Below are 14,852 nucleotides of genomic sequence, written 5' to 3'. Positions count from 1 at the left end.
GTTCAGCAGCGGATCTGAGCGAGCTGTTGGCTGAGATCAGACAGCTGCGTGTTCAGCTGGAGAGAAGCATCCAGATCAACACCACACTGAGACAGAGACTGGAACAACAGCTGCTGACCCACACCGACCCCAGATCAACCATCAACATCAACTACCTGCTGCCCAAAATAGGTACACACACACACACACACACACACAAAGTGTCTTTATTTGAGATGCATTAATTATTGGAGAGCAATTTTGTTAAAGCATTAATTCTCAGAGGTTACAGTGATATTTAAACCAATGTAACACAAATGAAAGATTCAAGAAAACAATCATTAAAACAAAAGACAAAAATTTATTTTTTCTGTTTCTTTTGTTTCATTTTTCGTTCGTTCTCTTCCATTGTTTTTTCATTCTTTCTTTGCCCATTCTTTCTTTTTTTTTCTGTTTTCTTGTTTCGCTCTTTCTATTGTTCTGTCATTCTTTCAATCTATTTTTCATTTGTTTTTTCTTTTCCATTTTTTCTGTCATTCTTTTAAATTTATTTTTTGTTTTATTTCTTTTTTGTTCTTTCTTTTCTTTCTTTCTTTCTTTGTGGTTTTGTTCATTCTCTCTTTCTGTCATTCTTTCTTGTTTTATCTTTTCTTTCTTCTTTTCTTTTGGATGTTCTTTTCTTTCGATCATTGATCGTTCTTATCGTTCTTTCGTTTGTTCGTTCTTTTGTGTTCATTTTTCCTTTCTCTTTTTTTTCTTTCTTCCTTTCCCTCCTTTCCCTTTTGTTCTTCTGTTCGTTCGTTCTTTTTTGTTTTATTTCATTTTTTCAATGTATCTTTCTATTGATCTGTCTTGTTCTTTTTGGTCATTCTTTTGACATTTTTTATCTTTTATCTGTCTTTCACTTTCTTTCTTTCTTTCTTTCTTTCTTTTTCATCTCTTTTTCTCACTGGTAAATCAAGGATTGATATAAATAATCCAATATGACAGTAAAGACGTTTCCAGATATCAAAGCGGTAAACTAAGCTTTTTTATACCCGTCTAACAAAATACTAAATTAATTCAGCTGGACACACTTTCCTTATTTTCGCCGCAACAAATGGCCAAGCAAGCGCAGACACTGACAAGATACGCGATACAGAACGAGACCAAACGAGATATCAGCACGTCTCCACTAGGGTTGTGACGGTGAGGAAATTTTCCCCACTGGTTAATCGATGTGTGACAACACCGGTAATACCGGTATCACCGTTGTGGTGGTGGTGGTGGGGGGTGGGGTTAGTTCGTTTGAGTTTTCCTATTTTCTTCGCTTTCAAAGGGCTTGTAAAAGTGCCGTGCGCATTTTACTTTCACTTTCAAATTAGCAGCAATTCGGCGTTGATTCAGTTCAAGCAATAACAACGTCAAACTCATAGAACGTTTATTAACAAAACGAATATAAATACACCATATATGCCTAATAAAATAACAAATTACTTAGGCTACACAAAGTTTAAATAGGTATATATAACTGAAAATCAGCAAACCCTGTGGAACCAAATAAATAAGAAACATAGAACGTTTATTAGCAAAACGAGTAAGAAAGCTTGGAGGCACGGCCATATACACCTTGTCTTTCTCACCTCACTCTTGTCAGTCAGCTCGACTCACTCTCCTCACGTGATAAATAAAATCTGACTCCTGCGTCGTTTGCGCACGGTTCGGCATGCTGCATTGAGCGTTTAGTTTTTAAAAGTGTCTGTCCTCTAACTGAACTAGGCTAAATTATTTTTGTTACTATAAAAAAATCAGAACGACGGTGGGGGGCGGTGCCGCGGTAGACTTAACACCGGTAAAACACCGTCTATCACAGCAAGCCTAATTGTGAATAAGATAATTATTATTATATACTATTTATCATTGTTGTCATTGTCAGTCATTGTTATTAGATATGAATCATTATTATATATATTCTTTTAGTAAAATAAAACATTGAGATGCATTACAGTAATGAGATTGCAATTGGTGCTTAATTGAGAATAATATCACAAAATCTTTATGGTTCTAAAAATAGGATTTAGTTTTCTTTATGCACTTCTTTTACTTTGTAAGTCGCTTTGGATAAAAGCGTCTGCTAAATGACTAAATGTAAATGTAAATGTTCTTTTATATGTGACTCCCAAGTTATTTTTGTGAAGTTTGCTCATAAACCCTGAAAATGAAATGGTCATTTCCACTTCTGTTTGTGTTCAGACAGCGGTAGCTCAGCAGACTCTGGTTCCCACACTCCGTCCCGGCTGATCCCGTGTCACCGGCTGTGGGCGGACAGACGTGGGCGTCACGTTCTGGGTCTGATCGAGGACTATAATGCCCTGCGCAAACAGATCACTGAAGCCAAGAGACTCACTGCAGATCTGGACACACAGATACATGACTGCGGCTGGGTGAGAACACACACACTCACTCAGTCTGGTGTGTGTTAGGGTCATGTTTCAGCACTGAATGTGTTTCCTGTGGTGTGTGTCAGGCTGTGGATCAGCTGAAGAGTGTCTCTGGCAGTGTGAACACCATGCAGCAGGTTCTGGAGGAGGCCGCTCGACTTCTCAAACTGCTCTGGAGAGTCTCACTACCCTCAGGAGATGCCACACACACTCAACAGGTAACATGAGGTTTTTATTTAGATCAAGCTTAAATATAGGGTGTATTCACACCAGGGAAGTCCGCTAGTTCTTGCTTTGGTCCGGACCAAATACAATGTTGTTGTTTTTTTGTTTTTTTTTGGTGCGGTTCGCTTTCATACTACCCTTTTTGCAAGTGAACCAGAAATTGTAAACAAAACCATGCGTGTGCTAAGGTCATCCATTCATTAGTTCATCCATTCAACCGTACCAGAGTTCATTTGGAAGCGGACTGAGACCACCTCTTCAGCTGGGTCTCGGTGCGGTTGTTTGGTGCGCACCCGAGTGCGATTGCTGTATACACATCTGCCCAAAAGATCCGCACCAAGAGGTGAAACGAACTTGAGTTTGATTCAATCGAACCAAACAAGACAGGTGTGAATACACCCATGACTTAAGGCTATTAAAGGAAGGTAACTGACATTAAATGCATCATGAAATGTTCCTTTTATTATATTATTTGATAAAAATATAATAAAATGTGACCATCAATAAGTGTGAAATGTATTTATTTATTTATGTGAAATAATATACTTTTCAGGAAAATAAACTTCACTTAACTGTTGGCTTATAGGCAAAAAAAATCACAATACAATGTTGACTTTGTATAATCAAGTTAATTTTTATCAATTTGATTATTTACTTATGTGAAATAAAACACATATTGTAATGTAATATAGTATACTAAATTATATATAATTTGAAATAATTAAATACATGTTGAAGTGTTCCTATCATGAAATAAAAATACAATAAATTGTGACCAGAAACAAGGTGTGACATTAACATTTTATTCAAATTTATTTGTGAAGTAAAATACACCTTGAAATGTAATATAATAGATTAAATTAAATATATGACAATTAAGTCAAATAATAATTGAAAACATGCTAATGTGTTCCTATCGTTAATTTCACACCTTATTTATGTCACATTTTATTTTATTTTATTTAAATAAATAAATAAAAACTAATTTTCCATTTTCATTTTATTTATGTGAAATAAAATATACCTAATGTAATAAAAATAAAAATATAATAAAGTGTGACTATAAATGTGTGAAATTGATTACTTTTAATTACAATGAAGTTAAAATGTATTTGTTAAACAAAATACACCTAATTAAATACAGTTGACTAAATTAAATACATTGTGGCGTGTTCTTACCATTAAATAAAAAATACTATAAAATGTGACTAAAGGTGTGAAATTAATTTAATTGAATTAAAATAGAATTGAACATTTATTTCTGTCAAATAAAAATCACCTCCCATTGTATTATAGTATATATGAAATATAGACTTAAAAATCAGTGATGAAATGAATGCATTGTGAAGCATTGCGACTGATACATAAAAATGAGAAATAAGAAATAAACCCTAATACCATCAAACCTCACAATAATTTACAATTCACACACAATAATTTCTAATTCAGTGATTATGTGAAACTTTGTTAGTAAAATCATTGCCAGCAGTACTGTGCTAACTGTGTGTCTGTGTCTGTGTCTGTGTGTGTGTGTGTGTGTGTGTGTGCGTGTAATCGTGTTATCTCTGTGTGTGTGTGTGTGTGTGTGTGTGTGTGTGTGTGTGTGTGTGTGTGTCATCAGGAGGAGCTGCTGAAGAGTGAGATCAGTCGTCTGAAGACTCGTCTGTCTCAGCAGGAGCGGATGTTGAGCAGAGCCGTCAAACACCTCAGATCCACCAACCAGCTCAAAGAGGGCATGGAGCGCGTCATCATCGACCAGCGTAAGAGAGCAACACACACACTCACACTCATGCAGAGTCAACCAACACTGATGTGTGTGTCGTGTTTCTGCAGTGTCTCTGACTCACGGCGTGCTGATGAGAGCCAGAGGAAACCTGGAGGTGCGTTTACCTTTGTGTTCTTTTACATGAGAGCAAACCAAACTCTGTTCATCCTGGGGGAAATGTATCGAGGCTTCCACAGAAATATGAAGCAGCACAACTGTTTTCTTGGGCAGCAAATCAGCATATTAGAATGATTTCTGAAGGATCATGTGACACTGAAGACTGGAGTAATGATGCTGAAAATTCAGCTGCGCATCACAGGAATAAAGTATTTACAATATATTCAAATTAAAAACACCTATTTTAAATTACAATAATATTTCACAGTTTTACTGTTTTTACTGTATTTTGATCAAATAAATGCAGACTTGGTGAGCAGAGGAGACTTCTTTCAAAAATATTTTTAAAAAAGTTGCACATGATGGTCACAAGGAGGATGTGATGCAACTGAATGACATAGAATAAAAAAATAAAATGCTTCCTAACAAGTTTTTTGGACCCCAAGTATTCAAGCAGAGTTTTGATGGTAATGTTTGTCATTGTGCAATAAACCTTTTTTTGGGGGAATGTCGGAATTAGTTTATTATTTAATATACACTATAAAATAAATATAGTTTATTTAATAATTTAAAATAAAAAATAATCATTCAAAAAGTTAATTGCATTTCGGTTCAATTGATTTACTTATTTAAAATTAAATAAACCTTGCAATGTTATATAGTAGACTTTTAAGTATATGAAATAAATGGTAATAATAAATTGTGATGCAACTGAATGACATAAAAAAATTAAATACTTGCAAACATATTTTTGGACCCAAAGTATTCAAGGAGAGTTTGATGGTGAATCCTGTGATAAACTCTTTTTTGGATGTCAGAATTAATTTATTGCCATATAAAAAAAGCAATCACACGACAATACTGTGGACTTAGTATGACATTTATTTTCTAACATTTAAAAAAAAAAAAATGTTTCGTCCTTTTTTTGGTTTGTTTTTTTGGCTACAACAAAGTACCTCTAAAATATTTTTTTCATGTTCTGTTGTCCTGAATGTTTCTTTGTAAAGGACATTTATCTGTAGATATTTTAATTTTGTAAAAAATAAATTCTCTTTCCTGTCTTCATGATATTAATGCTCTGTCTTTCAGTCTAACTATCTGAATGTTTTTGGGCTGAAGGCTCTGCAGGTGGAAGGTTAGTTTAATGAACGCTCGTGTGTTTGTGTGCTTTCAGAAGCAGAGCTGTTTCTTTGCATGATGATCGCTGCATGTTCACTGCTGTCTTTCCTTTATTTTTACATTTGTTTTGCTTGCAGTTGTTTAAACCCCAGTGGCCCGTATGAAGAGTTTTACTCCATGTCTCTGCTGTGTTTGTCTGAAGGGGTTTTATTTCAGGCTTGAGATGCTCTGCATGGATTTGCTTGATCATTTGGCTCCCAACACATCTTGATAGTTTTAGCCGATTGTGTTTCTGCAGGACATCCCACTGAATGGCCAGTGACCAATCAGCAGTCGGGGGGCGTGGCCTGTCAGCAGCATTCAGGCAGAGGCTCAGCCTGCAGTGAAAACTCCTCCCACTGCAGCTGTTAGAAACTTCACTGACTCCAGATCAGGACTGTTGATTCCTTACATCATGGTTTTCTCTTTTAATTTGCATTCTTAATTTATTACTCTTTGAGGTACGCTGATACCGTTCAGAATTATTTGCACATATACAGTGAGCATTTAACCGTGTAAAAGGGAATGTTTTTTAATAGCGGAAGAGATTTTCTCCTGTAAATACTTTGAGCTTTAGTTTTATACTAGTTTTAGACAGTCTCATGTTCACTGCCGGTCTCCTGTGATGCTGTATTATCCTGCTTAAGATCTAATATTTTGATGTAAATGAATGGTACATGTACATTTAATGAGCGCATGGTTTAATGTAGCAGACTGTGTTTAAAGTAAATGTTTAAACCCTCATAGAACAGTCTCTCTGCTTTCATGGTAAACCGGTTTGAATTATACTGGACTAATCAGCATTAGATTTTATACAACTACTCAACTGTTACAGCAAGACTTAAGACTTCAGTTAGGTTTTAATAGATATTTATATTGGCAAAATGAGTTGTGAAACTTTAAAAATCTTATTTTAGCAAGGTTTCTTATTCACTCGTTTTATTAGTAAGCCTATTAAATTTGTCTATGAAAACATTTTTATTGGACATTTTAATGGAATAAACAAATCAAGGCTGAATGTGAATGATCCATTTCTACAATGACATCTATAATATCACAGCACTAAATCTACTGTATAATAAATTACACATTTAACCAAAACAAAACAACTTAGTGTTGTCATGCAACATATCTATAGAATATAAAAGACATTAGCCAGCCTCATGAATGCAATTTTTTTTTTAAACAATTAGGTTTGTATACATTTATAAATGAGTCAAAGACGAAAAAGGGTTTACGCATAAAAACAAGTATAATACTGCTTTAAATTGTTTTTGTTTTTCAGAGCAAAAAAATAAATATACATTTTTCCGATTTATAGAAGACACCCACTAAAATGTCATTGTGTAACAATCTTGTCTGGCATATTTACAACAAAAATCATTTTATGACATTAAAAGACTTTCACCCCAAATACTACGTTGTAATTTTACTTTTTTTTTTAATTTGCCACTCTCCTAGGTTTTGCCCATTTGTCAGTAAGAATTTTTTACTCATTTAAAACACAATTTAATATGCTCCCTTTTATATATTTTAATATGTACACGTCAGAATAAGCATGTTGTTTGAATTTTTACATAAATGTTGCACTGAATTAAATTTAGCATTATTTGAACCAAATTTTGACATTTTATTCTCCAAAAACTTATTTTAAACCTTAAAAGTAGACACTTTACTTACATTTAATGTGCTTATTTTTGTACATTTCTTTTGATGTGGACATCTTAACGTCTTTGACCCAAATACACTATTGCTTACTATTGTGCATGTTTGTTTTGTAACGTTGATACATTTTGAAACATTAAAATGTATTTGTAGATGTTAATGTAGAACGTCAGAACATATTAATGTAGATTAAAGTTTTGTTTATTGTTAGGTATATAATTAATGCTAATGCATGACTTTAAGCAGAGAACCTTAGCATTTAAAATAATATAATTAAGCACATCAGCACATTTAAAATAATTTTAGTGACATTAACGTTTTTTTTATGTATATATATATATAAAAAATCTTCAGAAAAAAAAATAAGGTTTTATGCGTTAAAAAATAAAAGAATAGAAATTAGAGAACAGAACTAATAAATATTTTGTTTTTGTTTTCCAACAGTTAATATAAAAATTTAAATGTCACAAAAAAATCATTGCAATTCTAAAAATGAAATGTTACCGATATTTCATTATTTTCTAGCACAAGTGTTAGAGTACATTCAAAAAGTTGCACCGTGTTCAGCTTTACTCCCTTTCAGTTTATTATGGTTATAAGACAAATATATGGCAACTGGGACAGAAAGGTTTCATACAAAACAGCTATGGCATACAATCATGACAGACATCTGTAACGTTTTAATTATATACATGTAACTACAAAAACATTTAAATGTTTTGACAGTTTTTATCAGCTGCTGTAGGACCGTCTGTATTTTTATGAGGAAAAAAAGGTAAATGCTTTTAAATAGAAAAGGCCCTGTGTGCAGTCCAGGACCCGCGATGAGCTTTGGCACCAAACGGCTCACCGAAGTCGAAGCCAGAATCACTGAAACGGATTCACTCTGCTGGAGTTTCCCTTTGAGTGCGATTCAGATCTCTGAATCATCGTTTAATACGGAGCTCTGATCAGAGCGGGATGTGTGCGTCTAGCGCTGGACGTGCCGGACGAAGGCTTGGACCAGTTGAATGAAGGGCTCCTGGCCCTCCGGCGTGGCCTTGGATCCTGGTGTGGGTGGTTTGGTTTGCACTGAGAGAAGCAGCCCGCTGGCTGGGGAGGAAGGGGAACCTCGCCGGAAAAAACGGAATAACGTCGACAACAACGTACTCTGAAAGAAAACATTTGGGTGAATCAAGCAAATGTGTAAAAAACCTGCTTAAGGTCATATTTCACCCCAAAATCAAAAGATATACAAATATAATTTCATATTTATCATGGTGTCTTACTGAAATAAAAAAACCTACAAAAAAAGTACATAAATCAATCAATCAACCAATTAATAAAAAAGGGAATCTGTGGAACACCATCCAGAGAGGATGATTATAGTTCTGCAGTAATTATAAAAATGTTGATAATTAAACAAATAAATCTGTCAGTAAATAAAAATATAATTTATCTGGAATCTGTTGAAACAAACACTGTCCAGACAGGATGATTATAGTCTTACAGTAATAAAAAAAAGGAGGGGAAAAAAAAAATCACAAAACATCAAATAAAAAAAATTGTAAATTAAAAAAAAATAATAATAATCAAAATATTCAAATACAATAAAGAATGTGGAAAAAAAACAGTGCACACAGGATGATTTAGGTCTTACAAGTAATGAAAATAAGTCACAAAACTTAAAATATGTAGATAATTAAATGGATAAATAAAAAATTTGATTTGAGGTCAAATAATTAATTTCATGATTGGCAATAAAGTTGATTTATTGAAATAATTGAATATATCTTAAGCCCAATGAAGGACTCACCAGCTCTGAGCTGAGCTCCTGTTTGAGTCTCTGTTTGTCTCGGGGCAAAACTGAAGGATCCTTCAGACAGCGAACAGCCTGAGAGATCAACACATAGAAGCAGTTCTCCATCGAGAACATCAACAAAGACCTGAAACCACAGAGAAAGAGCATGAGACGACCTCGAGCTCAAACCCACACCGCACTGTAAACATCACAGGAGCGTTTCTGCTCACTTCAGTGCTTGAGTGTCCTCAGAGACCACCACCGGCTCCTTCCTCTTCTCAATCTACAAACACAACACCACAATCAGCACAGAAACAAACAACATTCACTATACCAGAAGAGCTGAAAGCGCTGCACTACCTCTCCCAGCATGCTCAGCGCCACATTAATGGTGGCCATGAGAGTCCCAAACGACGGAGCCACATCAGAGTCAAAGGCAGGAGTGGTGAAACTCAACACAAACAGCGTCCTGTACTCCGCAAGGTCCATCGACTAAACACACACAGAAAAACGCATGATTTAACGCTCCAGCCGTGAATGGCGAGTGTTTATATTGTGTGGATGTGTGTACCTGGTCCAGCAGTATCTGACAGCAATCGGGTGTGAAGTGCTGTAATGTGGCCAGAGTTTTGCTGAGGATCTTTAACAGGCTGCACTGAACCGCCTGCAGCGCTTTAGACTCCGCCTCCTCCTGCTCTTTGGAGGCGGGCTGTACGGCATGCTGGGGGTGTGGCCCGGGTGGAAGCCCCTCCCCATTCTTGGCCTGAGCAAACAGACTCGCATAATAAATCAACCACATACAGCACTGACAAACTGAAGATGGGTCAGAGCATCACGTCTCATACCTGCAGGTAATGATGCAGCATTTTCTTGCTGTGCAGGAGGTACGTACACGTCTGACACAGATAGCACAGATTCACCTGAAACACACAAACATCAACTTCTGAACCCTTTAGACAAAATCTCAGGGGAGACTTCAAGTAAATATTTTAAGTAGGGCTGTCAGGTTTAGTTATGAAAAAATGACGCAATTAAAATATTTTAACGCAGTTAACGCACTGGCCCCGCCCCCAGACCTGTACATCATCTTACATTTCATACAGCTGACTGCTGACAAATATGATGCAGGGCTACAACTCCACAAGTGCAGTTATGCCCTAAAATTCAAGATATTGGGGCAAAAGTGCTCCTGTATGAGTTTTGGTCTCATATTTATATCACATGATAAGCGATATCACACGAGCAGCGAGAGCAGTATCACACGAGTGCTGTTTATCCTGAATATAACGAGTGCAAATGTGATTTTATATAACAGTTCAGTAAATAAGAAGTTACTGTGTTAAATTTTAAACTGTTTTTGCTCAGTTTTGCCAACAAAAATATTACCTAAAAAACCGCAGCAGAACTGCAGTGCGTCTTCGAGCAACACAGCGGTGTTTAGTTTCTAAATGAATCTGTTTTGAACGAATCTGGTGAATTAATGATTCAAAGGCCCATTCATAAAGAGAGCCGTTTACTGAATTCCTGAATGAATCAGCCGTTTGAACGAATTGAATGAAAGACTCGTAAAGACATTTACCGCCACCTGCTGGCAGTTTTAGTTCCTTATTCCTTCCATTGCATGAAAGAACAAAAAAAAAAAAAAAAAAACGGAGATGTTTCTCAAATTATCTTCTTTTGTGTTCCATAGTTTATGTTGGGCTGTTGTAGCCTAAACGTTTGTGTAATAAATTTTATGTTGAATCAAATAAAATTAAAATGTAATTTGCGATTAATTAGATTAATTAATCAACACATCATGTAATTAATTAGATTAAATATTTTAATCGACTGACAGCCCTAATTATAAGTCAATATTCTAATTCATTCATAGTTCATAGTATTTTATATATACACTAACACTACAAGTTACAATACAAATACTTGTCTTAAATTATTAACTTTTGAAATAATTGTAGAGGAAAGAAGCAGAAGTGCTGGAGTGTACCTGGACGTCTCTCAGCAGCTGCGGCAGGTGGAAGTGCCACTCTTTGCAGAAGTTTGAGAGCTGGAGCAGGAAGCCCACCGTGTGATCGGCCTCATCCAGACACGCCAGAGACTGAACCGTCCTCACCGCGTTCAGACACTACATACAACACACAACATCCTCAGTGAGCCGTCATACGCTCACCAGAAAAGAACGGAAAAACTGGAACAATGTCAACAACTTCATCAAAGCAAACTGAAAGAAAATGAGAAAGATGGAATGGAAAGATATATTCTGAGTGAATGTCATGAAAACAAAAAAAATGTAGGTTATCTCTCACCTCAAAATCAAAAGAATATATATTTTGCATATAAAATTAAGCCTAACTGTAGGACCTAGGGCTGCACAATTATTCGAATTTCTAATCGCGATTACAATTACGGATGCCACAATTACGTAATCGTTCAAAGCGGCAATTAATCGTTCATGTTATTCGGCGTGCTTAAGATGCGTTTTTTTCTTTCTACATGTTATCTTAAGGGTTTTTCCATTGTTTTAATTTTAGTTTTAGTTTAACATTATAATACCATTCATATTTTAACTTTTTTATATAATTTAAAGAAACCAATCCGATGTATATTTGACATTTGAGGCTTAATACTATAGATAAGCACTAAAGGTTTTTCAGTTAGAGTGTTTTCAGCTTGTTTATTTTCATATAAAAATACGGCATGCAGTTGCATCAAACAATGGTATAAACATCATTCAATGTAAATTGCGATAATCGTAATTAATAATCGCAATTACAATTTCAAGGGAATAATCGACAATTATGATTTTTGTCATAATCGTGCAGCCCTAGTAGGACCTTTATCATTTTTTTTCCAATGACAATTATAATTAAGTATATTAAAAGTATTTAAATTATAGCACTTCTTGTAATGCTTTTAAATTATGCTCATAAAATCCACTGCAACCAGACAGGATCGTTACTATATTAAAAATGAAAATCATTATTAAGGATGAGAACTACAAAAAAAAAAAAAAAAGTAAAATATATAGAAAAATAAAAAATAAAGTTCAACTGGCTGAATTACAACAGACATTTAGGAAATGAAAGAAAATAAATAAATACATTTCTATATATAATCAACATAAACATAGGCATAAAAACACACCTGCAGAATGCGCTCCTGGTGCACGCCAACAAAGTCGAGCGCTTCATTAATGAAGTTGTAACGGAGAGTTTTCAGCAGACTTTCCATCAGAGACAGACTCAGTCTGTACACACCCATCCAGCTGGGGGCGTCCTGAGACTTCCGCATAAATGCCTGACAGAGATAACAGCAGCGCTCATACAGGGTTGTGGCTACAAGGGATACAGCTAAAACTGGAAGCTAACAATAAATGTAATTTTCTACTTATTAGATTGTGTTTTATTAATGTCTACACCTACCCCTCACAACAGTGGTTCTCAACCCGCGGCCCGTCACGAATTCAAATGCGGCCCACCATGCTGAACACAATAAAAAAAAATTACTTTCAGTTTTACATTTACATTTTAGTTTTTACATTAATTTAAAAATGTACTAAACAAATATAAGCTATAATGTTTTTGTTATGTAAAATAATTTTGTTTTTCATATGCTATTTTCAGACATGAGCAGACTTGCACTCGCGTAATTAACGTTACACATTTAACAAACACTTACAAGCGTGCACTTTGGCAGAATTCAATTCAAATAGTCATCAGCAGTCATTAGTTTGGTAAAATTGAGCATCAGAATGGACAAATTTGTTATTAAGGGAGAAAAACGGAATGTGGAAAATGCCAGCGAAGGAACGCATACAAACAAGAACAGTCGCAGTATCAGCAGTGAAGGTAGCAGAGTGCTGGACTTTCGGTTTGCCCCGCCACTCACTTGAAGATGTTTAGGCAAAAGGAAACACCCATACTACGCAGCAATCATCCTTAATTGCAGAAATGTGGAAACATCTCTGGAGAGAACCTCAGATTATTCAATTCGAAAGTGCTTTCCATATTTGGATCAACGTAGGTTACATTTGTGAACGCACATTTTCTGCAATGTCACGCGTCAAGTCTTACGGACTGCAACTTACAATCACAACTTCATTGTGCTGTTACTCCTTTCGAGCCGAATTTCACAAAATTGGTCAGCTCCCGACAGCATCAGGTGTTTTATTAATGGGGAGTAGAATTATATATTTATTTATTTAAATGAATGTAATCGATTAGATATCATAATATTTAGGCTATAATATTATAAATCTGGTTGGTTTGTATTGGTGACATAATATGTAAATGATATGCGTGCGGCCCGTGAGACTTGCACTTGGACCATAGTGCGGCCCAGCGGAAAAAAAGGTTGAGAACCACTGCCTTACAATAATGCAAAAACAGTAATTATTGTTGTACAGTGTGACAAAAATGACGCTACATTGACGTGCGCATGCCCAGTAGACGAAACTGTATACCATCTATAGCCTTAACAGTCATACAGAGTCTCTGAACCTCCTCGGGAAAAAAAATTAATAAATTAGGATGTTGTAGTTGTAAAGCAGTACCTGCGTGGCTCCGTTAGCTGGACCCTCATACACACTGAGGAGAGGAAGACAGATGCTCTGAATCACTCCAGCACCTGCCACTGCTGCTGCCCCCTACAGGAACATGACAAACTTTCATTTTAGCCAATCACTTTGTTCATATATCTTTGAGTAGTTTATTTCATTTTTGAGTCACGACTTGATGTTAAAGTCCTAGTGTGTGGTACTTGTTCATTTTTGAAGTGAAATACATATTTAATGTTGTTTATGATTTTAACATGTCACCCATATCACAGTCAAATCTCTTCCAAGTTTCACATACACTTTGCATTAAAATCAGTGGTTCATAACCTTTTTGACTCGATTCATATGGATTTGTTTTGCAAGGCCTTTATATTCTGCTAAGTTTGGCTACCTGGACTTTCAATGAAGGGACAGAAACCTCCCAGGTTTCATAAAAATATTTTCATATTTTCAAGTCTTATAGATTTAGAAAGACATGAGGAAGAGTAAATAATGACAATTTCCATTTTTAGGTGAACAAGGCCTTTTAGGATAAGAATTTTGTAACATTTTTTTCTCACAGTTCAGTTACTACTTGAAAATTGAAAAAAAAAAAAAAAAAGTCATAAAATATATAACTATCAATAGAGTTTTGATCAATTTATATGACTTTTCCATGTCTAGAAATCACACTTTTATAATTATACTACCTTACATATCCAAGATTTCTATATCCTGGTGAATATTGTTGGCTTTTGTTCCTCTTTTGTAAACTGCTTTGGATAAATGTTTCTAAAGCTGCTGCGTGTACCTGCGGTGTTCTTGCGAGTGTGAGCAGCAGATGAAGCGCTGCCTCAGTGAAGTAAAGGTTCTGTTTGGATCGCAGACTGAGTTCTAGAGCGCTCAGAACCGACGGCAGAACTGGCAGCTTCCGGACCACCTGCAGCCACTGTTCACCATCCTCGTCAGCCCGACACAACTCTTTAGAGAGATGAAGAGCTAACACACACACCTGAGACAGAGAGAGATATACTGGTTATGATCTAAATGGAATAACTGCATACTGTATATACTGCACAATATACTGCCTATAAAATGTATGCGAATAGCATGCATTATATACTCAAGACTTTAAACAGTAACGTTATGGAAACTCGTTTCCGCCACAAAAAAAAAAAAAAAAAAAATTTCTCTCAATTTAGTTTTGTT

At 35.4% G+C, this 14,852-nt stretch overlaps 2 protein-coding genes across 2 annotated transcripts in view; one reads left to right on the top strand and one right to left on the bottom strand.

The window, feature by feature from the left end:
• Window positions 1-6,554, top strand: part of LOC107661565 (myomegalin-like) — a 48,254-nt gene extending 41,700 nt beyond the window's left edge. The window contains 4 exon segments of the mRNA XM_016451205.1: window positions 4,246-4,384; window positions 4,458-4,504; window positions 5,596-5,641; window positions 5,924-6,554. Coding sequence (XP_016306691.1) covers window positions 4,246-4,384; window positions 4,458-4,504; window positions 5,596-5,641; window positions 5,924-6,036 — 345 coding nt within the window. The 3' untranslated portion in view covers window positions 6,037-6,554.
• A 1,337-nt stretch (window positions 6,555-7,891) lies between these two features.
• Window positions 7,892-14,852, bottom strand: part of LOC107661618 (nucleoporin NUP188 homolog) — a 23,182-nt gene continuing 16,221 nt past the window's right edge. Inside the window, exons 32-41 of the mRNA XM_016451282.1 lie at window positions 14,455-14,655; window positions 13,662-13,754; window positions 12,254-12,406; window positions 11,097-11,234; window positions 9,955-10,029; window positions 9,681-9,872; window positions 9,470-9,601; window positions 9,340-9,392; window positions 9,125-9,254; window positions 7,892-8,479 (exon numbers count right to left, since the gene is read on the bottom strand). Of these exons, the coding sequence (XP_016306768.1) occupies window positions 8,300-8,479; window positions 9,125-9,254; window positions 9,340-9,392; window positions 9,470-9,601; window positions 9,681-9,872; window positions 9,955-10,029; window positions 11,097-11,234; window positions 12,254-12,406; window positions 13,662-13,754; window positions 14,455-14,655 (1,347 nt within the window). The 3' untranslated portion in view covers window positions 7,892-8,299. The remainder of the gene's footprint in view (window positions 8,480-9,124; window positions 9,255-9,339; window positions 9,393-9,469; window positions 9,602-9,680; window positions 9,873-9,954; window positions 10,030-11,096; window positions 11,235-12,253; window positions 12,407-13,661; window positions 13,755-14,454; window positions 14,656-14,852) is intronic.

Source organism: Sinocyclocheilus anshuiensis, unplaced genomic scaffold (assembly GCF_001515605.1).
Source record: "Sinocyclocheilus anshuiensis isolate Anshui unplaced genomic scaffold, SAMN03320099.WGS_v1.1 scaffold1425, whole genome shotgun sequence".
In the NCBI taxonomy this organism is placed as follows: Eukaryota; Metazoa; Chordata; class Actinopteri; order Cypriniformes; family Cyprinidae; genus Sinocyclocheilus; species Sinocyclocheilus anshuiensis.
This window is presented reverse-complemented; position numbering and strand designations above follow the sequence as displayed.